The 25,377-nt window shown below is 38.8% G+C and overlaps 1 protein-coding gene across 4 annotated transcripts in view; it reads left to right on the plus strand.

Annotated features, from left to right (window-relative positions):
* Positions 1-25,377, plus strand: part of SCAPER (S-phase cyclin A associated protein in the ER) — a 357,916-nt gene that overhangs the window by 162,665 nt on the left and 169,874 nt on the right. For all 4 annotated transcript variants that reach the window (XM_075069526.1, XM_075069525.1, XM_075069528.1 and 1 more), the window contains 2 exons: positions 3,450-3,586; positions 9,038-9,103. In XM_075069526.1, the coding sequence (XP_074925627.1) occupies positions 3,450-3,586; positions 9,038-9,103 (203 nt within the window). The remainder of the gene's footprint in view (positions 1-3,449; positions 3,587-9,037; positions 9,104-25,377) is intronic.

Raw genomic sequence — 25,377 nt, forward strand, 5'->3', positions numbered from 1 at the left:
ATGTGATAGTGTTGAAATCTTAAACCTTAGCATGAATTATTTCATTTAATACAGTGAATTATGTTGGTAGGCCAGAGCTTTGGTCTTATGTGGCCAGAAAAGTTAATTCAGAGAAGAATAAAGATATCAGTTTCAATGAGATCATATCTGCCTTGGTATCAGTTTTTATAAATTGTTGGACAAAATAATTACCCACCCTCTTTTTCCTGGACACACATACTCTTATGTTCCCTCCCTGCCAGAACTATTAATTCTCCAGTAGTTGGTTCAGTTTCATTTCTGGAACCTTTTTGCTGCTGGGGGAAAGTACATAGTTTAGAACACAACAAAGATTTGAACCCCATAAATGCAACTGGACTCAGATGGAGCCACAAAAACTCTAAAATGAACTAAACTAGATTTTATGTACATAAAAAATGACAAAGTTGGGGGAAAGAAGGAAATACTGTACATCTTTTGTCCATAGCTGCCAATGATGATGTGAAGTGTTGAATTAAACATGAGTTAATAGGAACTGTAGAAATGTTATAAATTATTTTTCAGATTGAGATCTGTCCTATCCACATGCAAATGGTAGTAAATAGCATAAGGTACACTGTTACTCCCCTCCACCCACCACCCATACCTTGGCACCACCTTTCAACATGCCAGTCAGTGCACTGAGAATATTTACTGTACCAGCTCTAGGGCTGACACAGCATATGTCTCTTCTGATGCAGGGAGAACCGTGAGGCAGATGGTGACTCAGAATCTGCTTCAGGTCTGCTCCTGGAGCAGTGTAACTACACAACCCCCATAACTGGAGTTTGTGGCAAAAGCCATAATTGGCCCCTTTATATTTATAGGGTATGTTTTTGAGGGACTTTAAAGGCTGATATTTTTTTTTTATTATAAGTTAACCTTTTTGGAATAATTTTGCTCTCCCTCACAGCACCAAAAATGTTGGAGTTGGGATTAATTTTATTAAATGTTGTGTAGAAAAATGTTCTTTGGTTTTTTTTAGTTTTTCTCACTGGACTTGTTCTGATATGTAGTTCACTTTTTGTATTTGCACTTTTTTTTTTCAAATGTTTTAAGTATGTACATTTATAAAAAATTTTTAAAAGGCATTCAGTAAAAAAAAAAAAAAAGCCACAAATTTAATGGAAAATACTAACTCCATTGAATATGCAATCATGAAATAAATATAGTAAAACTTATTTTAATGTGGGGCCATGAGAATTGAAATATCAGATCACACCACTGGTCCATCTGACTCAATATTCCCTGTGACAGTGGCCAAGAAAACCCTGCAAATAGACAGAGCCCAATCCAAAGCCCATTGAAGTCAAAGGAAGAACTCCCATTACTTCACTGGATCAGAGCCTAATGGAATAACTTGCTCCTAAGGAAAATTTCTCTGTTATCCCCATCAGTTAGTGATTGGCTTATGTCCTGAAGTGTTTATATCCCTTCCAGACTTTTTTCCTGAATATTTGATGTTTATACTCAAATATGGTAAGATGTTTCCCAGCCAGCAATAGTTTAGACATAAAAATACAAGTAAGTCTTTAGGTTATCTTAGAATTATGTACACAGGATTGAGCAAGAGTGGTCTGGGGTTCAATGGTTAAGTGTTAGAGTGCATGATTGAGCATTGGGAAAACTTAGAAATCCAGGAAATAGGATTTATTTTTTTTGTTAGAGAGTTAGGAGTAGTTGGCCTGGGAGAAAAGATGCATATTGAGATGGACTATGAAGAGGGTCAGTTAAGCAAGAGGGGAACAGCATGGGAGAAGGATCTACTACTGACTGTGAACACACAAGTTGGGACAAAAAGAAATCAAGTTATCAGGCAAATGAAGGGAAAAAATTGGACAATAGAAAGAGATGAGGTTGGAGAGAAAGAAGAGAGATCAAAAAGAAAATCTTCCATGGAAGACAACAAAAAGAGATTTTATAGTTTACTCCAAAATGGACAAAAGGCTTGGGAAAATTTGCTGATGGGTTAACATTTCTTGGAAGGGGTGAGGTGAGAAGAAACCCAATTTTTGACACATCAGACTCAGAAAGAAGATGACCACTGAAAGGTGACATTGAGAAGCGAAGAAAGCCCTAGGCTGAATGAACCAGGTTTTGAGTGGTTAAATACACTGAGATCATTCATTCCTGCTGGAGAAAAGACAACTGTATCCCACTGGCAGTGACCTGTGGAAGACGGTTAGCAGTGCTTGCACCACTGCGATCCCTGGGCTGTCTTAACTACTGTGAACAATCCCACTTATTAATATCTTTTATTGGTTACAAAATTACCCATTATTTATTTTAATGATATATTGACAGATATTGATAACAGATGCATTATGGGTGTTTTCTTAGTGGCTAAGATTTTGCTGAGACCAACATATTTTACTGCTTTATTTTGTTTTTTGCTGTGTCATTGTTGGCTTTCCACCCAAAATAAAGTAATCAAATAACATTTTTGGTTAATTGAGAATGGTATAACCCAGTGTTTCCCAAACTTGGGATGCTGCTTGTGTAGGGAAATCCCCTGGTAGGCCGGGCCAGTTTGTTTACCTGCCGCATCCGCAGGTTCAGCCGATTGCGGCTCCCACTGGCCGCGGTTCACTGCTCCGGGCCAATGGAAGCAGCAGCCAGTATGTCCCTCAGCTTGTGCCGCTTCCAGCAGCTCCTGTTGGCCTGCAGCAGTGAACCAGTGGGAGCCGCGATCGGCCGAACCTGCGGACGCGGCAGGTAAACAAACCGGCCCGGCCCACCAGGGGCTTTCCCTACACAAGTGGCGTCCCAAATTTGGGAAACACTGGTATAATCAGTCTTCACTAGTTGCTATAAAAGATTTAAAACAGACTTCTCTTTTAGTGGTTCATAGAAACGTTCTTGCATTAAATGTCCCGTTACCCTTATTAGTTAGCAATCAAGAAAGAAAAATTCTAGTTTTGCTGAATATAGCCCTGATTAGGTAAACACTGAAGCATGTGCTTAATTTTAAGTGTGTGAGGAGTCCTGTTGAAAATAGTATAATAATTACAACCAGGTAAGTCAGTGCTGTAAGTGTTTGCAGCATCAACATCATATACTGCTTTGTATTTTTCTTGTCATTTTAATTAAGCGCTGTGTGTTTTGTTTGCTTTTAACTTATTCTTCTTGAGCTAATGTTTACTTGTTCATTGAGTTTGATCTGACCAAAAGGTGTGTCTGTGTGTTTTGGGTTTGTAATTATCAGAAAGCATTGCCAGAAATATTCAGTCATGTTACTGGTTTATAAAAGGACAGGTGACATTGAAAAGATATAAACAAAAGTTTATACATCAACATTTATTTCTTCATTTTCTCAACCTTTTGTTAAATATTCATCATTGAAGCTCTTTTGATCCAGAATCTTAGTTTCCTCACATGCTATAAAAATGAAATACCATTATTTTAAAATATTATTTCAATGTCTTCTGCAGGAGCACCTGTCATTGAAGAAGTACATTGTTGATATTGTGATTGAAAGCTCTGTTCCAGTAGAACCTTTAAAAGGTGGAGAGGAAAAGCAAAAATCTAAAAAGAAGGCAAAGAAGCTGAAGGCACGGATGAACTCCAGGTTATGCTAATATTCTTGTAGCTTTTCTCTAAACTTAATCTTTTGTCCTTTAACAGGAATGCTATTGAACACTGAAAAAAAGTGTGAAGTTATTTGCTTCAGAAATGTCTTGAAAATAACACTGATGAGCCTAATTTATAGCCACTTTCTCTGATTGAGAAAGAAAACTAAATATCGATCTGGAGCCCTTGCTTTCACCTGTTAAGAGCTTTTCTCATAATTGGATGCCAGTGCCCTGCCAAAACTGTAGCCTCTTCCAGAATACAATAGTATGTTTAAGTATGTGTAAACCATGCCTATTTTTCTTCTTAGCTATTGATTTTTAAATGAAGTATCAAAGAAAATCAATAGTAATCAACAAATAGAAGCCTTCCTGCTGTAGTGTCAAATCCCATGGCTGGGTTTAATCAATTTTGTTGCCTGTCACAACAAGAAAAAGTTAGAAATATCTTAAAATGGAAAGTGAGTTGTCAGACCTGTAGTTTGTCATTAGCCTAAAAAGTGACATCTGCAGATCAGAATGATATGCAGGGCATCATTATATCATGAACTGTGGTGTCTGTCTTATTGCTGAAATGTCTCCAACTGAGGTTAGCACAACTTCAATAGAATATCATAATGTGGATTTCCTTTTTAAAATAATCTTTGCATTTACCTTTAAAAAAAGTCTCAGCATTCGTTAACATATTTTTTCTTATGAGTTATTTGAATAGATTTATTAAAACAATCGTTCAAATAAAATAATAGTTCATTAACATTGCTACGATGCAATAATGGTAATTTAAATCTTCATAGATACACTTATTCTGTCTTTTATCATCTTGTTGCTTCAAGTTCTTTCCTTCCCCTTTTGTTCTTTTATGTGATAGATTTTTTGTTATTGCCTCACCAAATTAGAGTTTACTGTTTTACAAGATGCATATATTGAAAGTACAGTGTCTACTTTCCTTCAGAGTTTCTGATTACTATGGGTAGGGAGTTCATATTGCTCATTTACTGTACTCACTGAGTCCAATCGTACATTCTTTACTCAGACAAAAGTCCCAGTGAATTTACTGAAAAATTTGCTGAAGTAAGGAAAACAGGATCAAGCCTATTGTTTGTTGTTGGCATCAATAACTGAAATATTCAAGTACATCTTGAATTCTAATGTGTCACATGAGTCAGCATATTTTAAAAATTTTATTTATAATTACATTACTAATAGTAATGTGGTATTATTTTAGAGATTTCATTTAATAGGATATTGAAATGTGCACTGAAAGCTTCAAAATCTAGAAAAATATGAAAAGCAAGATAATTAATATTTTAGTTACAAGGAGTAGCCAAATAATTTTCTGTTATTTTAGGTCATTAACCCTGAAAAGAAAAGATAATTGTGAGTTAGTATTGAACATTTAACTATAAATTCTTAAATGTAGCCATAAGAAGCTCAGCAAAAATATAATGTGTGGTTAAGACCAGTAGCGTAACGAAAATTTAAAGCAAAAACAAAGCCTTAGTAAAATACTTTGCATATACTCCATTTGGCAAATTAATTTTAACTGTGCAGATATTGCTTTACTTTTAGGCTTACCAGTTGGCACCTTAATAAGTCACTGTAGTATTGGTAAACACTGCCTGGATGATCTCATGAAATCTCATTGTTGGTCTGGGGGAGAAGGGTTTCCCATATTCAGAACACAAAATAGGGCTTTATTAAACTAGATGATTAAAGCAGGAGTCTCAGTGTTGTGAAATACTTTATGAAATGAGTTGTTTGATGTCTAGCACATTTCTGTCAAACAATAATCCAATTCTAAGACCACCAAACAGTTGGGAGTCACTATTCAAAACCAACTCAGAACTTATCTGGACTGTAGATTTAGAGGCCTTATTAACTAATTTGAGGAGGAAGGGGGACTGGGTGGGAAGTAAGGAGCATGGAACAGTAATAATTCATTTAGAATTTCCCAGGAAGTCTTAAGTTGAGTTATCTATATACCTTATTTCATAATGGTCATGGGAGACTCCCCCAACATTTGTAAACTTGGAAATTATGAATGTATTTCAGTTGTTAAAAAATTATAAGATTTTAAATTTGAGCTGAAGCTAGTAACTGCACTAAAATAGGTTTGTGTTGCTTTCATGAGATGCTAGATCTTAAATCAGAATATGAAAGCAACTAAGAGCAAGGTGAATGAAAGGACAAATTGTGATCAATGGGTTATTAGTTCTGTATAAAAGTTTTGTTGGTCTGTTAATAATATTTATAACCCTAAGCCATTAAACTGATGCTGTAATAACAGTTGATATATATCTAGGTAAATTATCCCAGTTTAATATGGATGTGATACTATCAAAAGAATGCTTCAGTGTCTGCATGTCAGATTGATTGTCAGTGAGAACTAAATAATAAACTCGGACAAACACCTGAAAAAACTAACGAAAGAATATGTTTTGTGATTTCTCATTTACAATTTGTTTAAAACCTTCCTTTCACAAAAAATTGTCATGGGACGTATTTTAGGTGAATAATTTTTGGTTTACTTTTCTGGGCCATACTCTTAGAATGCCTTTGTACTGGATAACAAACAGGAAACAAAAAGTGAGAATAAATGGTCAGTTTTCATCGTGGAAAAAGGTTAATAGTGGGATGCCTCAAGGTTTCTTACTAGGTCCAGTCATGTTTAATATATTTATTAATGATCTGGAAAGGGGGGGTGAATAACGAGGTATAAAAACTTTTAGGTGACGTAAATGATACATCTACACTACAATAAAAAAACCATGGCACTGAGTCTCAAAGCCAATATCAATTGACCCAAGTTTGTGAGGCAAAAAACTCGCTTGCGCTGGAGCCCAGGCTCTGAGACCCTCCCCCTCACTGAGTTTCAGAGTCTGAGCCCGAATATCTACACTGCTATTTTTTGCCCTGCAATGTGAGCCCAAGTTAGTTGACCCGACCACCGAGACTCACTGCGGCAGGTCTTTTTTTGTTGTGTAGACGTACCCTAAGCCAGTGGTTCTCAAACTGGGGCTGCCGCTTGTTCAGAGAAAGCCCTGGTGGACCGGGATGGTTTGTTCACCTGCCACGTCCGCAGGTTCGGCCAATCGCGGCTCCCACTGGCCACGGTTCACTGCTCCCAGCCAATGGGGGCTGCAGGAAGCGACGCAGGCTGAGGGACATGCTGGCCGCCCTTCCTGCAGCCCTCATTGGCCTGGAGTGGCAAACCGCAGCCAGTGGGAGCCGCGATCAGCCAAAACCTGCGGATGCGGCAGGTGAACAAACCAGCCCGGCCCACCAGGGGCTTTCCCTGAACAAGCGGTGGCCCTAGTTTGAGAACCACTGCCCTAAGTGGTTTAGGTTAGTCAAGTCCAGGGAAGACTGTGAAGAACTTCAGAGGAACTTAACTAAGCAAGGTGAATGGACAAATGAAGTTCACGGTAGATAAATGGAAAGTAGTGTTCACTGGAGGGAAAAAATGAACTATTCATATACCTTACAGAGTTCTAAATTAGCTAGGTTTACTCAAGAAAGAGACATGGGCATTACTGACAGTTCAATGAAGACCTCTGCTCATTGTGCAGATACAGTCAAAAAAGCAAAGAAAATGTTAAGATCCGAAAGGATTGGAACGGAGAATAATATGGAAAATATTACAATCATATCAATGATATGCCCTCATCTGGTACCCTGTGTGCTGCACTGGTGGTCACATTGCGAAAAGAAAATTATATGATTGATGGGTGATGGGTGGCAGTTCAGAGAAGGTGATGATAATGATTGGGGCATGAAAAAGATGTCATATGAAGAGAAATGGAAAAGATTAGGATTATTTGCTTTACAAAGAAGGGGACATGATAAAAGTATATAAAATGATGAATAATATGGAGAAGGTAGATTGTGAATAATATGGAGAAGGGTCTGTTCTCCCTGTCTCATAACACAAGAACAAAGGGACATTCAGTAAAATCGAAAGATAGCAATTTGTAACTGATCAAAAGGAAATACTTTTCACTCAGTATGGAATTAGACTGTGAAATTCATTGCTACTGACTGTCATTGAAGCCAAGTATTTTAGCATGATTCAAGGACATTCATAGGGGTATCTGGAGTTATAATAGTTAATCCTAAAAGAGTTTTGGAAGGAACATAAAGCCTCATTCTTCAGGCTTAAAGCAAAGAATGACTATTAGCAATTAGGATGACATCTTATTGGGGGGCAGATTATCCTATATTTGCCTACTGTGGGGTTTCAGCACCTTCCTCTAAAGCAATTTATGATGACCACTGTCAGAGAAGGATCACAGATCTGATCACTGGTCTGATCCAGTATGCAGTTCTTATGTTCAAAATAACTCATTTCCCATTTGGACACCTAAAAAAGTGGCTGGATTTTCCTTTCTGAAAATCTGAATGACTTGTCCTGTGTCAGAGATTGAGTCAGCTGCACAGCTAGGAATAGAACTCAACAGTCCTGAGCAGCAGCCTTACCTAACCCAAACATCACTATCTTTCCACATTAGTTTCTGCATCTGCCATCATTTTCTTTCTAAATATGAAGTCAATGTAGAGTTTTCCTAATGGGTCCAAAGCTGAATTTTCTAGCTGCTCTGTTGGATATTTCTTTCACAATAGGGCTCTGTCTGTAAGAAGTGAGAATTTAAATTTTCTGCATCACCATAGTGTCTAAATTGGTTTTACCAAATATATTAAATGTTAATGAATCACTGCAATGAATCCTGACTTAGGTTGATGAACTGATGATGTTTTATCACCTGTTGGCCCAGTCCAGCTGGAGCCACACTAAGCAGTGGTAAGGAAGTATTGTCTCAGATTTTCCTTTACTTTGGCATGTGGCCAATGTAAACAAGAATACTTTTAAGTGTCTAAACAGGTTTACGCTGTTGAGTCCTGCTTACATTTCCCAAAGTAAAGCAGACATTCTTAGAGAGATTTATTTTAGAGTTGTATGTCTCATGAGATATATTGTCATAGTACTGTCATTAGTATTTCATAGAAGATTTATTTGGACCCTCAAATGTAATGGACAATTTGAATGTTAATTATAACGCTTGTGATAAATTTGTCTTTTGATCCATTAGACATGTCAAAATTAGCGATGTTTTCATCTGCAATGACATTTTCGGGATAAAAATAATATTTCTCTCACCATTGTTTTGTATTGCATTTGTTATGATTTTGAAAGTCAGCTTAAAATATCTTAAATACACAACAGGTGAAGTTAAAGTAGTAACAATAATCATACCAAGTCACTGGCTGTTCTTTAGGAACAAATATGGCTTATGAAAAGACAAAAAAGGCTTACAATAAAATTGATTTTCAGAAATGCAGTGACTTGTACAGTGTCATGAAGTTGAATAAGTCACATATTAGAATTATCTAATTGCTTTTCAAACATTGAATAATTAAAGAATAATCAATGTTGATTAATATTTTTCCCTCAGGGCTAAAGAATATGAAAGTTTAATGGAAGCAAAAAATGCCACCTCTGAATCACCATACAAAGCAAAGTAAGTATTTAACTGTGTACTTCAGTTGTTTGTGTTTTTTGTAGATGTGCATCGGCAACTTTTCCATAGGGGTCAATGTGGTAAACTTTCCATTCAATATTTGGTACACTGTCCTCGTGAACTATAGATCAGTTCTTAACACAGAAAATCATTGCCATAACCACTTCAGTGATAAGATTCAAAATATGTGTCTCCACACAATAGGCAAAGAGATTAGCAGGGGGCCAACATTTTAGGTTCCAGTGACCTAAATGAGGCTACAGTGCAATATAATGCCCATAAGAGAGAAGAGAGTTTTTGCGGGGGTTTTCATTTATTTCACAAGGAATTTTGCCATTGACAGCATATCTTGGGCCAGATATTCATTGGCTTCAATGATGCTTCACCAGTGTACACCAACTCAGTGGTGATCTGGCCACTTGTCTCTGTAGACATATATATTATTAACCCATTGATGGGCAAATCTAGGAAGCTGGGGACCAGGAAATTTGTTGCAGTGAAGTTAACAATAGTATGCAAGCTCAGTGAATTAACACGAGTTTAAGAGTCAGAAATGTTTTGGAGACCACCAGCTGGAAGAATGATTGTGCAAACATGTACTCAGAATAGGATTATAATGTGGAAGAGTAAGTATAGAAAACAATTTAAAAATGAAATTGTTTGTAGAACTACTGAAGCTTAATTTTGCAGTCCTATCCATAGTTTACTCTCTCCACCGGAATTTCTGTTAAAGGCTCCCCCAGGCAAGAAACAGTATGGCTGCTCGCATAGATAGAGAAGATGATTCTGGCAACCTGCATCTCATAGCTCCATTCCTGTTGTAGATCTCTTCTTTGCTATCTGAGCATCATTGCAGTCCCCTCTAAGGATAAGGAGGGGAAAGAGAATGTTCCTGCTCTGCTGGGCTAGGTTTGCCCAGTATAGTTGCAGTAGTTTGTGGATGAAATCACTAGTTTGCCCTGGTAGTTGCTCCTTCAACCAACTTCTAGAGAAAACTGGTTTTCCCAGACTGAGGCCTTCCATATAAACTGTCAATCTCAAATGTACATTACAGGGCCTGGAGAACTTTTCAGAGGTGGTGTAAAAAGTGACACATGAGATTAGAGTGTGTTCCAGCCCTCAAATCTGGAGTACTTTGCATTTGTCCTGATTGAATTTCATCCTATTTACTTCAGACCATTTCTACAGTTTGTCCAGATCATTTTAATCCTCTTCTCCAAAACAGCCCCTCCCAGCTTGGTATCATCTGCAAACTTTATAAGTGTACTCTATGCCATTATCTAAGTCACTGATGAAGATACTGAACAGAGCAGGACCCTACTTGATATGCCCTTCCAGTTTGGCTGTGAACCACTGATAACTACTCTCTGGGAATGGTTTTCCAACCAGCTATGCACTCACCTTATAGTAACTCCATTTAGATTGTTTTTCCATAGCTTGCTATGGTAAGTAATATATAAATACATATAATCTAAGTAAGTCAAATAGCAACTAGAAAAGACAGCCAACTCAGACTTCTGGATACTTTTTGTGAACAAAATTATTAGTCAGCTGCTAGTAATGCAAGTTCTACTTAACCACATTGTCTTTTCCCCCTTGCTTGTGCTCTGAGCTTCTGATATTAATTGCCTTGTACTGCTAATAATAATCAACAAATTGTTCCCATTTTCCATGTGATTTTATCAGTGATGACCATCACTAAGCATATCCATCAGATGGCACATCATAAATGCTCTGGGATAGAGGGTACTGTTGTTGACTTCCATTTCTTAATAATTAGAGTAACTATTATGACAGATTAGTACTCTTGGATTTCTGCTTCCTGTGTGTGGCTGCCAGGAAACTCATAGTTAAAGCCTGATTATCAGCCGATAGCAGGATGGGCATGTGCCTGGCTCTTCTTGAAACACTGATAAACCATAGTGCCTTCAGTCATCTGGTTCAACTGTACTGCAGAAACGCAACAATCCCCTGATTTTTCACCTGAAATTTTCCTTTTATTTTTGACTTGAACTAACTATAATGGGTTTTTTTGTTTGGTTGGTTTTTTGCTTCATTGGACTCACCAGCCTCAATCCCTCATTAGCTCCTGTGGCTTCTCTTCTTTTAATCTGATTTTTCTCATTTCACCTGTTTTCTTGTTTATATTTTTTATTTTTATATCTCTTGTGTCTGAAGAACTTATAAACTCTGCAGGAATCCTATTCCTGGTGGCTCATTCTACTCCTTGTGGAGTGCAGCATCTTTTTTGGGAGGCCTGTGAAGTTTTATAAATTCTTCTAGAATGTTGGCAAAGTTTTCAAAGACTCTGATATTCATAGCAAGTATTTCCAAAAAATACACCTCATGCACTTGACTAGTGCTCAGTGAGGAGAAACAAATAAAACATTTTTAGTGTTTACTTGCTGCTCCGATAACTGGGAGATCACTGAACGATTTTCGATCGCCAGGTTGATGACATTCGTTGTGAATTCTCACTTAACAGAGTGGGCCCTGTGAAGGTGCCATCTTCCACTCTACACGATTACACTCTAACATATCTCAGAGTGAAACTCGACCGCACCTCTCCTTCCGTAGTCATCTTGAGAAGATAGCTGCAAAGATAAAAACGAGAGCCAACATAACCCAGAAACTAGCATGTACAACCTGGGTTGCATCAGCATCAGTGTTGCCAACATCTGCAATAACACTTGTATATTCAGTAGCTGAATATTGTGCATTGGTATGGAGCAGTGCAGCCACACACGACTCATGGCTACCCAGCTAAATACTGTGATGGGGTGCATCATGGGAACCCTTAAGTCGACTCCAACACCGTGGCTACCTGTCCTGTCTAACCTCACTCCCCTGCCAATATCCCAAACTGCTGCAACTTTCCACAAAGCTCAGCAAATCCAGGAAAACAGATGTCTTCCTATTCACCAAGACCTTGACAACGCCACACTCCCTCCCCCCTGCAACGTCTTAAGTCCTGCAAGCCTTTCTGGGAACATTCGTTAAGCCTCATGCAATCAGGCTATGATCAGAAGGAGGCTTGGAAAGCAAATTGGGCTACACAAGACTTAAAAAATAAGCACCTTGTGCCAGATCCCACTTAGAAGGTTCCTAGGTTTGACCTTCCATGGTCATCTATCTTGGTCAAGACTGAACTGAATTCTAACCAACCATGGTAGATGCGGATATCTAATGCACAAATGGAAAATCAAGGACTCCCCGGTGTGTAAGTTCCCCATGACAGACCATTGAATATATCACCACCTACTGCCCAATTTATAAATATGAAGGAGGTATTGCTGCAATAAATTCTGCTACTCCCAATGTAGCCTTTTGACTCAGTCAGCTTCAGATGAAATTGTAGTTGCTGCTCTACACCAGCCATACGAAAGAAGTGTTTACTAAATTAACAATTTTTAGCATATAATACCAGAAAAATTAGAAGATGTGACTAGGTATTCTAGGTTTTCTGAATATTGATGTGTGGCTTATTGTATACACAGGTATTATGTAGACACAGAGCATAGTGTTGATAACAATAAATAAATAGACGTGGTAGATTATTATATAATAAAATTATATTAAATCAGTTCTGTATTACAGCACTGACACTAGTGACAATAACCTTTAACTGCTCAGAAATTAATGAGATTTAGTCTCTCAGTTGGAAATTTAGGGCTCAGAAGACTAGTGTTCAGTCCAGTACATTTAACGATGTCATTATGTTCCAAACTAAAATAGGTGTTGCCAGAGTCCTATAATAAAAATCTCTAGGGCTGAATCCTATTGTCTTGCCCTGTCCTGGTGCCAGACCAGTCTCCATTGCAAGTTAGAGCACCCTGGTAATATTCTACTGTGGTTCCCCAGTCTATGCTCAAATTGCAACATTATGCATCTGCAGTACATAAAGTAGGATTGAATTCTAAAAAATCTGTTGGATTACTTTAGATTATCATCTAAATAGATATCCTAAATATATAGGACTAGATGGTATCCTGAGATTCCTGACCGTGAATGGATTGACAAGAGTGCGTGGGTGGGTGAAAAGAGCTTATGCCCCCTCATGGAGGTTGAGCATAATCATGGTTCTTGTACTCATTTGAGTGTAGGGATCAGGTGAGTCTGGAACTGCAAGCCATCTCAAAGTGGGAAGGGAAGACATGAGAAGAAGGAGCAGCAGAGCCAACTTGTCACAAAGTGGGTGAACATACACTGCACCCTTTTAAACAGGGAACAGTGAACGTGTTTCCTTGTGTGCCAGGAAACTCTGTTCCTCTTGAACTTCCTGCTAGTTTGTGTGATTTTTGCATCACCGTAGTGCTGGGCAGAATGCAGCCCCCATTCTAAACTTGTACACAGACCTACAGAAAAATAGCAGTGTGAGACTCCTATTACCGAAAGATCTTCTGGAATCAAGGTAGTGCTTAAATCCAGTTTAATCAGAAAGTCACCTTTCAGCACAGTAGCCTGAAAGCAGTTAACATTTCAAAAATAAAATATCTATCTGTCCAGCATCGGGACTTGAGTATTTGCCAATTGCTCTGAGGTCAAGGCAATAGCAATCGGAGCTCCAGTCTGAACATACTTTGTGAAAGAGGGAATAGAAGACTGCCTATGAGTCAACCAACAGCTCAGTTCAGAGTTTACATCATATATTATGCCAGGAAATTAAGCAAATCTTAAACAGAACTGAAAGCAAATAATCTAGGAAAGGTAACTTTATATTCCTCGGTAAAAGAGTGAATGAGAAGACAAGAAACTTCATGAGCCAAGCACTAAAGCCTGGATCAGTGTGGTTTTCTAGTGTAAAAAGACATTTTTAACAAAGGGAAAAAGTTAAAAGGAAAGATTATACTGCTATTAAACTAAGCATAGGGCCCTGTGTTACCTAGTACAATAGCTGAAAAAACAAACTGGAAGAAAGGAACAGAGCAACAGTAGGTCTAGGGTGGAACATTATCATACTACAGAGAAATTCTTAAAAAGTTAGACTTTTATCCTTTCAGCCAGAACACAGAGTATTTTACTGGGAGCTAATATTAATTGTGCCTGGCTGACAAAAAGTGAATTCTTGCCAGTAATAAGAGTCTAGAATCTATCCAATGCAGGCTCTGAGAAAATCTCCTGAGGTAATGAGACATGGCATATCATGGAGTGAAAAGGTAAAAAATTGAGAATGCTAGTATTGAAAAGGAATGAGTGACAGATTCTTAGCTACCTTTAATATCTGTAATAATATGTGATCTGAAAAAAATTCTCACTTACAAAATAAACATCAATATTTTCTGTTTATTCTAAAAGAAGGTCTTAAATAGTCTAACTAGGCTGGAATTATATTAATAAACAACCCTAATCCTAAACCACTGTAGTGTTGCAAAGATCACTAGTTTCCTGTTGCAGTTCACAGATTGTTTTAGTAGCTGCTGTTAGTTTACATTTCGCAGTTTTACACAATTTTTTGCATTGGCCAAGCACTGGATCAAATGTTTTATAAACAGCACATTAACTTGTTGGATGACATTAATATTAGTCAGCAGCCTGGGCCCACGCTGCTTTGGAAGGTATGAAATGTGCACTTGTGTGGGCTCCAGAGTACTAACTCAGAAGTGGTGTGTGGGGGGGGGTTGTTTATTTTTTTGGTTTTTTTGTTTTGTTTTTTGTGGGATTGTCAGAAGACTCAAACCAGTTCTTTGCTGCAAGTAGAAGTTTACAAGATGGCCAGTAGAGATTTCTAGCATATCTGATGAGCAGCTTTTGTCCCCTAAAGCTGAGGGAAACAGTCCCAGAATACTACCTATTCTTTAGGTGCTCTGCCCTGTCAACTAATTTGTGCAGCCAATGACACTTTTCCAAGCTAATGAATGCTATCATTGCAGCAGGGAGAATATTCCCAGTTGACTTGTTCACTTGTTGGCTTCACACAGCTGTTTGTTGATAGTTGCTCTTTTTGGTCATTTGTTGAAGGTGAACAGATTCCTGTGACTCCTATAGTGTTAATTTTTAGGCTGCGGATCAGTTTAGATGTAATAATTTAGCATTTCATCCAGTAAACTTGCCTATTAAAGTTATATTTACATGGATACCTATTATATTAGGGAGATAGGTGGATGAGATAATATCTTTTATTGGACCAGCCTTTGTTGGTGAGAGAGACCAGCTTCCAGGGTTTGTGTAGCTCAAAAGCTTGTCTCTCTCACCAACAGAAGTTTGGTCCAGTAAAAGGTATTTCTCGCCTTGTCTCTAATATTCTAGGACCGACATGGCTACAACATTGCATACATACCATTCCCTTTGTAATATCTGTTAGAAGGCTGCACAGCAGACAGTTTTAAGGAAGGAGGAAAGTAGATTATCACAAAATAAGTTATACTTTGCACTTACTTGGCACTTTTTTTCCAAGGACTGTAGAGTTTTCAGTATTAAATTAAGCATCAAAACACCATGTGAGGTATCAAAGTGTTATGAACCCCATTACGTAAATAGAGAAAGTGAGGCAGAGGAAAATGTTGCTGCAATTGATGTAGTGAGTCAGTAGCTGGGACAGAAATCCAATCTTCCCAGTCTTGTGCTTTAACTATTAGCTAACACTCCCTTTCTGCAGGTTTGTAAAATTGTCTCTAAACTCTTCTAAAAAACAAAACAAAAAACTATCACAAAAAGGCACATGCTGAACACTACAGAAATTTAAGCTGTCGTTGTCCTGAAAAGAGGATTCAGTAGAGAGGGCAGACAGAATTAAAAAGAAAAACCTCTAATGAGAGTCTACTACAGAAGAAATGGAATACGTTGTCTGAGATATGTTCTTGCATAGTCAAAAATTGAACGTTCTATATATCAATGGTTTTCAAAGTTTGGGTCGCGACCCAGTACTGGGTTGCAGAATGCAAGGCACTGGGTCGCCTTGCTCATCATTGGCGGCTAGCCAGTAAAAACTAGTAGTAAAACTAGTAGTCCCTACCTGGAAGCAGCCAGCAACAGGTCTGGCTCGTAGGCCCATGGGGCTCCGTGTGCTGCCTAAGCACTTGCTCCACACAATTTTCTTCAACTGAGTCACCAGAAAAAATGGTTGAAAACCACTTCTCTATATTACAGTATAGTCTTGTTTGCCACCCAGTGCACTATCTGACTCACAGGAGAGAAAGATATTTAGGCCATTCTTGGTCTAATACATAAGTTACTATTTAGGCCAATTATAAGACATAAGACCAAATATTGGCAACATTCAGAGACAAACCTCCATTTTAAAGGAATTAGTGGAAAGAAGCAGATAATCCCACATGCTGGAAATATTTGTGTAGAATTTGTTATTTTCCAAACAGCTGTGCAAACTATAGAGGAGCCAAAAAAGAGTAAATAAATCTCCAGTTAATACAGCAACTACACAATCCTTTAAGAGGATACAATATACACGCCCTTCTGACTGTGCCAAGGCAGGTACTGCTAAAGTCTTTCCTATCCCTCTTCATAGTTCCTTCTGGGGCAATAGGAGGGAGAAAGGTGTATGCTTCCCATTTGGATTCTGGCTAGTTCCTGAAAAAGAATGTGATTCATTGCAACCTCCCACTCCCTTGTAAACCTGTACATCAGTTGGACAGACTCTCTAGACCTGTGTCTGTCCACATTAATTCTCCTTTCGGTGTGTGCAGTATACATCCAAGATTTTATTGAGTTAATCTGTAGAAATGGTGAAAATAAATTGACAAATCAGTATTCTTAAGGCCTTTCTCTAGAAATGAAGCTTAGCCTGAGAATGTTAATATAGATCTTTTGTCCTTTTCGTTTCCAGTATGTGAAATCTACTAAAAATTAGGGCTGACAATTAATCGCAGTTAACTCACACAATTAACTCAAAAAAATAAATCATGATTAATCAAAGTTTTAATTGCACTGTTAAACAATAGAATACCAATTAAATTTATTAAATATTTTGGATGTTTTTCTACATTTTCATATATATTGTATTCTGTGTTGTAATTAAAATAAGTGTATATTATTTTTTATTACAAATATTTGTACTCTAAAAATGATAAAAGAAATACTATTTTTCAGTTCACCTCATGCAAGGTACTGTAGTGCAATCTCTTTATTATGAAAGTGCAACTTACAAATGTAGATTTTATTTTTGTTACATAACTGCGCTTAAAAACAAAACAGTGTAAAACTTCAGAGCCTACAAGTCCACACAGTCCTACTTCTTGTTCAGCCAATAGCTAAGACAAACAAGTTTGTTTATGTTTATAGGAGATAATGCTGCCCTCCTCTTAGTTACAGTGTCACCTGAAAGTGAGAACAGGCATTTGCATGGCACTTTTGTAGCTGGCATTGCAAGGTATTTACATGCAAGATATGCTACACATTCGTATACCCCTTCATGCTTTGGCCACCATTGCAGAAGACATGCTTCCATGCAGACAGCGCTCGTTAAAAAAGTAATGTGTTAATTAGATTTGTGACTCAACTCCTTGGGGGAGAATTGTATGTCCTCTGCTCTGTTTTATCAGCATTCTGCCATATATTTCATGTTATGGCAGTCTCAGATGATAACCCAGCACACCGTTGTTCATTTTAAGAACACTTTCACTGCAGATTTCACAAAACGCAAAAAAGGTACCAGTGTGAGTTTTCTAAAGATAGCTACAGCACTCGACCCAATGTTTAAGAATCTGAAGTGCCTTCCAAAATCTGAGAGGGACGAGGTGTGGAGCATGCTGTCAGAAGTCTTAAAAGAGCAACACTTCGATGTGGAAACTACGGAACCCAAACCACCACAAAAGAAAGTTAACCTTCTGCTGGTGGCATCTGACTCAGATAATGAAAATGAACATGCATCGGTTCACACTGCTTCGGATTGTTATTGAGCAGAACCCGTCATCAGCATTCATGCATGTCCCCTGGAATGGTGTTTGAAACATGAAGGAACATATGAATCTTTAGCACATCTGGCATGTAAATATCTTTCAGTGCCTACTATAACCGTGCCATGAGAACACCTGTTCTCACTTTCAGGTGACATTGTGAACAAGAAGCGGGCATCATGATCTCCTCCAAATGTAAACAAGCTTGTTTGTCTGAGCAATTGGCTGAACAAAAAGTAAGACTGATTGAACTTGCAGGCTCTAAAATTTTACATTGTTTTATTTTTGAATGCAGTTTTTTTGTACAGTAATCTACATTTTTAAGTTCAACTGTCATGATAAAGAGATTGCACTACAGTACTTGTATTAGGTGAATTGAAAAATACTATTTCTTTTTATAGTACAAATATTTGTAATCAAAAATAAATATAAAGTGAGCACTGTACACTTCGTATTCTGTGTTGTAATTGAAATCAGTATATTTGAAAATGTAGAAAACATCCAAAAATATTTAAATATAGGTCTGTCGCATCTTATGTTGGGGTTACGTTCCGCAGTCAGCGCATAAAGGGAAAAACACGTATAGTCAAAATTACATTGAGTGTAATGGCAGGCAGAATTGCCCGCACTACAGAAACAGTATTTAAATTGTTGTTTTTCTCTTTTTTTTTTTTTGTTGTTTTTGCCGACCACGTAAATCTGAAATCACGCATATTAAATGCGCATAAGAGGCGACAGACCTGTAAACGGTATTCTATTGTTTAACTGTGCGATTATTCGTGATTCATTTTTTTAATTGCACGATTAATTGCAATTCATTTTTTTGATTGCTTGACAGCCCTATTCAAAAAACTTAGCCCATAGCACAAAGAAACTCTTGTTATAAAATATTTTGGATTTTTTTTATTTATTACTTATTTGATTACTATTATATAGCATAAAACCTTTTACATGAGCAGCCCTCATTTTGGCATTTGAATTGTAAAAATGTCAATGTATTTTTATTTGCTAAAACTATTATTTAGTTAGTATTTATATTGTGGTAGCACCTCCCAGTGAGCCACCCCTATATGTGCTTTATGGATATTTCTTCTAAAATCTGTATTATTCATGTTTGTGGGTAATACTAAAATCTTGTTTGGTGAGATGTAAATCGTATTTTAAAAAGACATACTGCATTTGTGGCATCCCTTTTTGTGTAGCCCGGCGAATTTTGCCCAGTTGTTTGTAGTTTCTAGTATGAAAAGGTGGAGGAACAAAGAACTCTGGACAGAAATAATGTAAACATTATCATGAAATAGATGGATAGATGAATTTGGAAAAGCTGCTATGTCCATATAATCACTGGAGCAAACATTACAATTTTTCCTAATCTGTTGATACTAATGATAAATTCCGTACGAAGCACAATCCACTGTATCAAACAGATTCCTTGGTTCTTCAGAACAGTCCCAAATAAAGAGATCACCATCTTTCCTTTGACCAAAAAATCAGTTTAAAGACTGTCTGGAGTTGAGATAACTCATCCAGGATTTAGCAGTTACAGAGAACATTTCTGCTTCTTCTGTCCTCCCAACAAGAACACATACTGTACCATTTTCCTGTCAGTGGATTAGCAGACAATAGAACATAAGTAAGGCTATGATTTGGTCACAGAAGTCACAGAATCTGAGATTTCCAGCGACCTCTATGACTTCAGCCTGTGGTGGTTGGGAGCTGCAGGGTCCCCCCTGCCTCTGGCAGTCCCTGGAGCTCCAGGTCACTGTGAGTAGCGGGGTACCATGCAGCTCCCAGGAAGTGGGTACCCATATGCTCCTGCCCACCGCCAGCAGGGGAACCCCAAGCTTGCTGGCAGCAGGGAGCCCTGCAGCTCCTTGCAATGGCAGGGGAACCCCCAAGTTCCAGGTGGCTAAGGACAGCGGGGGAAGCCCACAACTCCTGTCCCCAACAGACAGTGAAGGATCCTCAGAGCTGCAGACAGCAGGGGTACCCCCGCAGCCCTCAGCTGCTGCAGGCTGCTCCTAACCCCTGTGCAGCTGCCCCGCCTCAGGCAGTGTGAGGACCAGCAGATCCCCATTTTGTCAGGGATAGTTTTAGTAAAAGTCATGGACAGGTCATGGCTCCCATGAATTTTTCTCTTTTGCCCATGATCTGTCTGTGGCTTTTACTAAAAATATCTGTGGCAAAATCTTAGCCTTAACCATAAGCAATTCAGGAGTAAATCATTAGCATGTGGGGCTGGAAATTTCACTCTTATGGCTTGTCTATACTGCCCCACAGTTTGGAGTAAAGGGTGTGTGAATGGCGGTATGCACCAAAGTGCTGAGCTGTATCTCCCCCATATGGATGCTGCAGGCACAAATTAAAAGCTCGCTAGTTTACGTTAACATCGTCCTCTTCAAACAGGACTACACTAGTGTGAACTAAAGTTTGTCTTTTAGTAAAAGATTCTGGAGTTATTTACAGTCGAAGTTAAAATCTGACAGTTTCTTTCTTGAGGGGGAATACATTACCAGCAGTGTTTCTTCCGTGGAGGCTGGAAATTGGACAGAGCTTTTAGCTCGTATTACTGAAACATCACTCTAATTCTGGCATTCTTCCTTTAAGCTTAGTTCAGATGAATCACAGTTTTGATTTACCTCAGGGTTAAATACAGACCTCTTGTGTTTAGTGAATGTTCCTTATGCCTTTTTAAATACTATTGGCATTGGGTGGAATATATGCTAAATTCACAAAGACACTGACATACAAATATGTGTATTCTATAGGTATGTTTAGGTACTTTGTAGTTCACTGTTTAAAATATTAGAATTACTCTCTGCAGTGGTGAAACAGTCCTCCAACCAATGAAGTGGCTGCTTTTCTGTCGCAAAGTCTAATGTTTTGCCCATAATTTTACGCTTGCTTTGCCTCTACCTTAATCTGATGGGACACCAGCCCAAATTAAAATACAAAGTGGTGGAGCAGAGAAACCATTTTAATAATCTTTTTGCTTTTATGTTAATTTTTGTGTAGATGTAGTCCTCTATTGAAAGTGTTAGTGATATGGTATATTAAGAAAGAAGCACATCAAAACTGTGTAAAGAAAACACTCATACTGAATATTATAGTTCTGAGTAGTCAATGCAAAATCATATTTTATATTAGGACATTAATATTATTTTAATGATTAGTAAAATATATTTCAGCATAAACCCTCATAATTATTAGATTGTGCAACCTCCAGTGTGTCTCCATCCAGACATGTAATTTGAAAGAAGTATTTACTTAAGGGATTTAAACACTTCCTTACTTAAACATGTACTTAAGTGTTTTGCTGAATAAGAATGGGCTTTTAATGAATGTTTAAATGCCGTCCTGAATTGGGGCCTATAGCTGAAATATAATTGAGGAGATCCGATGTACAGTTTGTTGGGTTGAGGAAGAGAAGCAAGAGTTCCTCTTTGAGTGGTTGGACATGTGTACTCCACTCAAGTGGGTGGGTGCCCAGTACACCAGAGCCAGAGCGTTTTCTGCAACAGTACCCACTGGGTCCATGCATGCATCCTGCACCTTCTCCTGGCTCCTCCTGAGGCTGAATAAGAGTGGCACTGCCCTGATCCTATCAGTTCCTTATCACCACCCATAGCCTGAGTTGAAGCTTCCTGGGCAGTTTACCTCATGATTTTTTTCTCTTTCTAGTCAGCAAGATTAGTTCTCTGCCTTCCCTGTAAATAGAAATTAGTACCCCATAATTAGGCCTCTTTTGTTAATTCATTTTGTTTTAGGGTTTTATTTTGTTTGTTAGTAGTTAGTCTTCAGTGCTAGACATTACTGATATGCAGCAGTCCCCGGGCTTTTAGCAATGCCTGTCATGTGGGATATCTGCCCAAATAGTGACCCTCACGTGCTCTGGCTTCTCTGTCTTGGCAAGGGGCACATTAGGGAGAGGTGTAGTATCTGCCATTCTTTCAGAAAAAGAATGCAGATTTCCAGAGATCTGTGCCTCAAGCAACACTTTTTGAAGCAGGCCATGAGACACACCTCAGCCCCAGGACCTTCAACTAAACACCTATTGCCTTCCTGCAGACCACTAATGAGGCTGCAGTGGTCTCTGACAGACCCCTAGACTCAGGCTATGTCTACACTAGCACTTTTTTCAGTATTCTTATCTCACTCATGAGTGTGAAAAAACATCTCCCTGAATGACATAAGTTGCACCAATAGACATGCTGGTGTAGACAGCACTATGTCAGTAGGAGACACAGTCCTGCTGACATAGCTACTGCCACTTGTTGAGGGTCATTTAATTATGTCAACAGGAGAGCTCTCTCCCGTCAGCTTGAGCAGCTATATGGGAGATCTTACAGCAGCACAGCTGCATCACTACAGCTGTACCGCTGTAAGCTCTCTAGTGTAGACATGGCCTCAGTCTCTTCTCTGAGGAAGAGGTGTTGGTTGTCTTATCCAGAGCTTCCCCAAAAGAGGACTCATAAAACAAACCAGAGCTGCTCACAGTCATAGAATATTTTGAGGAGGAAGCACAAATCACAGAGAAGGAGATCCACCAATTCCAATACGAATCAGCTAGCTCTTCCTCAGTCTGCTGTTTGGAAGCAAGGCATTTGACTTCTCCTTCAAAGAGAGCAATTCAATCGTTGGCTATTTTTCTGTAATCTCCCCTCCATGCATGGGGACAGATATGCCACTTCCTCAATGCTTGAGAGATCATAACCACAGACAAATGGATCCTAAGGACTATGAGATTGGGATATTTTATCCAATTCCTCTCACTCCCCCCTTTCCCACTCATCTCCACTATCCCTTTTTGGGGAACTGTCTCAGGGAGTCAGTGCTCCTTCAGAAAGTTCAGACTGTGCGCACTCTAAGGGCCATATAAGAATTTCACTTCGGCATAGGGGAAAGGGGTTTTATCCATGACTCTTTCTGATCCCCAAGTCCAAGAGAGGTTCTGTGTCCCATACTGAACCTTCAAAATCTCAACAAGTTCATAAGATATATAAAATTTTATATGGTTTCCATAGCATCAATCCATCCTTTCCTACATCACAGTGCTCGTTTGCTACCCTTTATCTCCAGAATGCTTATTTCCATGTGGCAGTGCTGCCAAGTCTCAGGAATTTTTGAGATCTGTAGTAGTGGGCCAACATTAGCAATACACAGTACTTCAGTTTGGCCTGTTATCAGCACCGCATGTATTACCTACTAGTGCAAAGTGGAAGTGGCTACCTTCTTGAGAAGAAAGGGAAGATGTGAATTCACTTATCTGGATGATTGGTTGGTGTGAGGCAGATTGAAACATCAGGTACTTCACCATGTTAATTCATCATCTGTCTCTTCGACTGTCTGGGACTCATTCTGAACAAGGGAAAATCCATGTTGGTCCCAATACAGAAAATAGAGTCCATCAAGGTCCTACTCAGTTCTAGGAATTCGATGGCTTGTCTCCCTCAGGACAAATTTCAGAACATTTACAAGTTGTGAATATTTCTCAAGTCACACCTTACCACTGCTGTCAGTTGTGCCGAAGGCTGCTAGATATATGACCTCATGTACTTACGTGACCCAGCATGCCAAGCTGAACCTCCGCATCCATCAAGATTCACTGAACAGACACCTTCAAACAAGTTGTTCAAGATTTCTCCTGTGATCCTATGTTCCCTGGATCAAAACAACATATCTCTCAGCCCCTTTCGTCCAAGACAGTCATTACTAGCAGATTTTTGTATCAATGTCCTTGAACTCTGGGCAATTCACAAGGCTTGTTGTGCCTTTCTCCCTCACTTCAAGGGTTTGTCGATCCAGAAACTGGCCAGCAATACAACCAGGGTGTACTGCCTAAATAGATAGGGAGGGAGGTGATCCAATCAGATTTGCCAAGATTGATGAATCTGTGTGACTCTGGCATCAAGGAAGGCTACTCTCATTACAGCTCACTTAACTGTCTCCCAGAAACAGATGGCCGATTACCCAGGAAGGGGATTCTCCTAGAATGATTGGCCCCTCAAGAACAGTATGCCGAGGACTGTCCTTCAAATCTTGGGTATTCCAGCAGTCAGCCTATTTGCAACAAAAGGCAACAAGAAATGCCATCAGCTCTGTCCTCGAGTAAGTCATAATCCAGACTCGATAACCAACACATTTCTCCTGAGATGAGGATCGAGTCTCATGTATGCACTTCCCCCATTCCACAAGTTCTCAATTTAAAACAAGATCACACCAAGATAATTGGCAATGATAAGAGTGTGATTGAGACAACTCTGGTTCTTGGATCTTTACATTCTCTCGATTCAAACCAATGGTCTCTGCCTCCTCTTCCAAATCTGATCTCCCAGCAACACAGATGAATGTGTCACCCAGATCTTAATAGTCTGCACCTCACAGCACGGCTGTTGAGTGGTTAGATCAAGTGGAGAAGCACTGTTCAGTGTCAGTTCAGGAGATACTTCTTAACAGTAGATAACCATCCACTAGGTCCCTGTATTTGGCTAAATGGACATGTTTTTTGATCTTGTGTACTGTTCACAGAATTCTCCCAGCAAAAGCTAAGATTCAAGACATTTTTGAGTACCTGTTACGCCTCAAATCCTCAGGTCTTTCTCTTACCTCGCTGAGAGTCCACTTAGCTATATAGCTTCCATTCAAGAGAGAGCTGTTTTTTCCAGCTCCATAGTTTCTGGATTTTTAAAAGGAATTGTTTGCTTTTCTCCTTCTGTTAAAGATACAGTACCACTTTGGGACCTCAGCACTGTATTAGTGGCTGTAATGGATACTCCATTTGAGCCTGTTCTTGGCTTCACTTGTCTCAGAAGGCATCCTTTCTCATCAGATAGGAGAATGGGAACACTTCTGTCTGTCATAGTAGTACATCCTATATGTTACTTTTCAAAGATAAATTAGCTTTGAGGCCGCATCCAAAATTGTAAACTAAGGTTCAAATCTTCATTTTTACCAGGCAATATACTTACCTGTTTTTTTTGTTTGTTTTTCCAAAAATGGCACTCAAGTCTGCATATTTTGGATGTCAGGCAAGCACTGGCCTTCTGTCTATATAGGACCAAGACTTTCAGGCTGTTGTCTTGGCTTTTTTGTTTAATATAATAGCAGAATGAGAGGTCAGGCAGTTTCAGCACAGACAGTTTCCAAATGGATTAATTCCTGTATTGCAACAGGATGCAGGGTAGCAAATGCCTCTCCTTCCCAAAGACTATTGGCCCATTCAACAAGAGCTCAAACACCCTCAACAGTTTTTCTAAGGGACATCCCCATACTATACATTTGTAGAGCTTCTACTTGGTCTTCTGTGTATACATTCACTCATCATTATGCCATGACAACAGCTTCAGGATGTGATGCAAACTTTGAGAAACCAATATTGAGTCACTGTTTAAATATACTTGGAACCCGACCTCCTGACAGTACTGC

The sequence above is a fragment of the Chelonoidis abingdonii genome, chromosome 9 (genome assembly GCF_003597395.2).
Source record: "Chelonoidis abingdonii isolate Lonesome George chromosome 9, CheloAbing_2.0, whole genome shotgun sequence".
NCBI classification, from domain to species: Eukaryota; Metazoa; Chordata; order Testudines; family Testudinidae; genus Chelonoidis; species Chelonoidis abingdonii.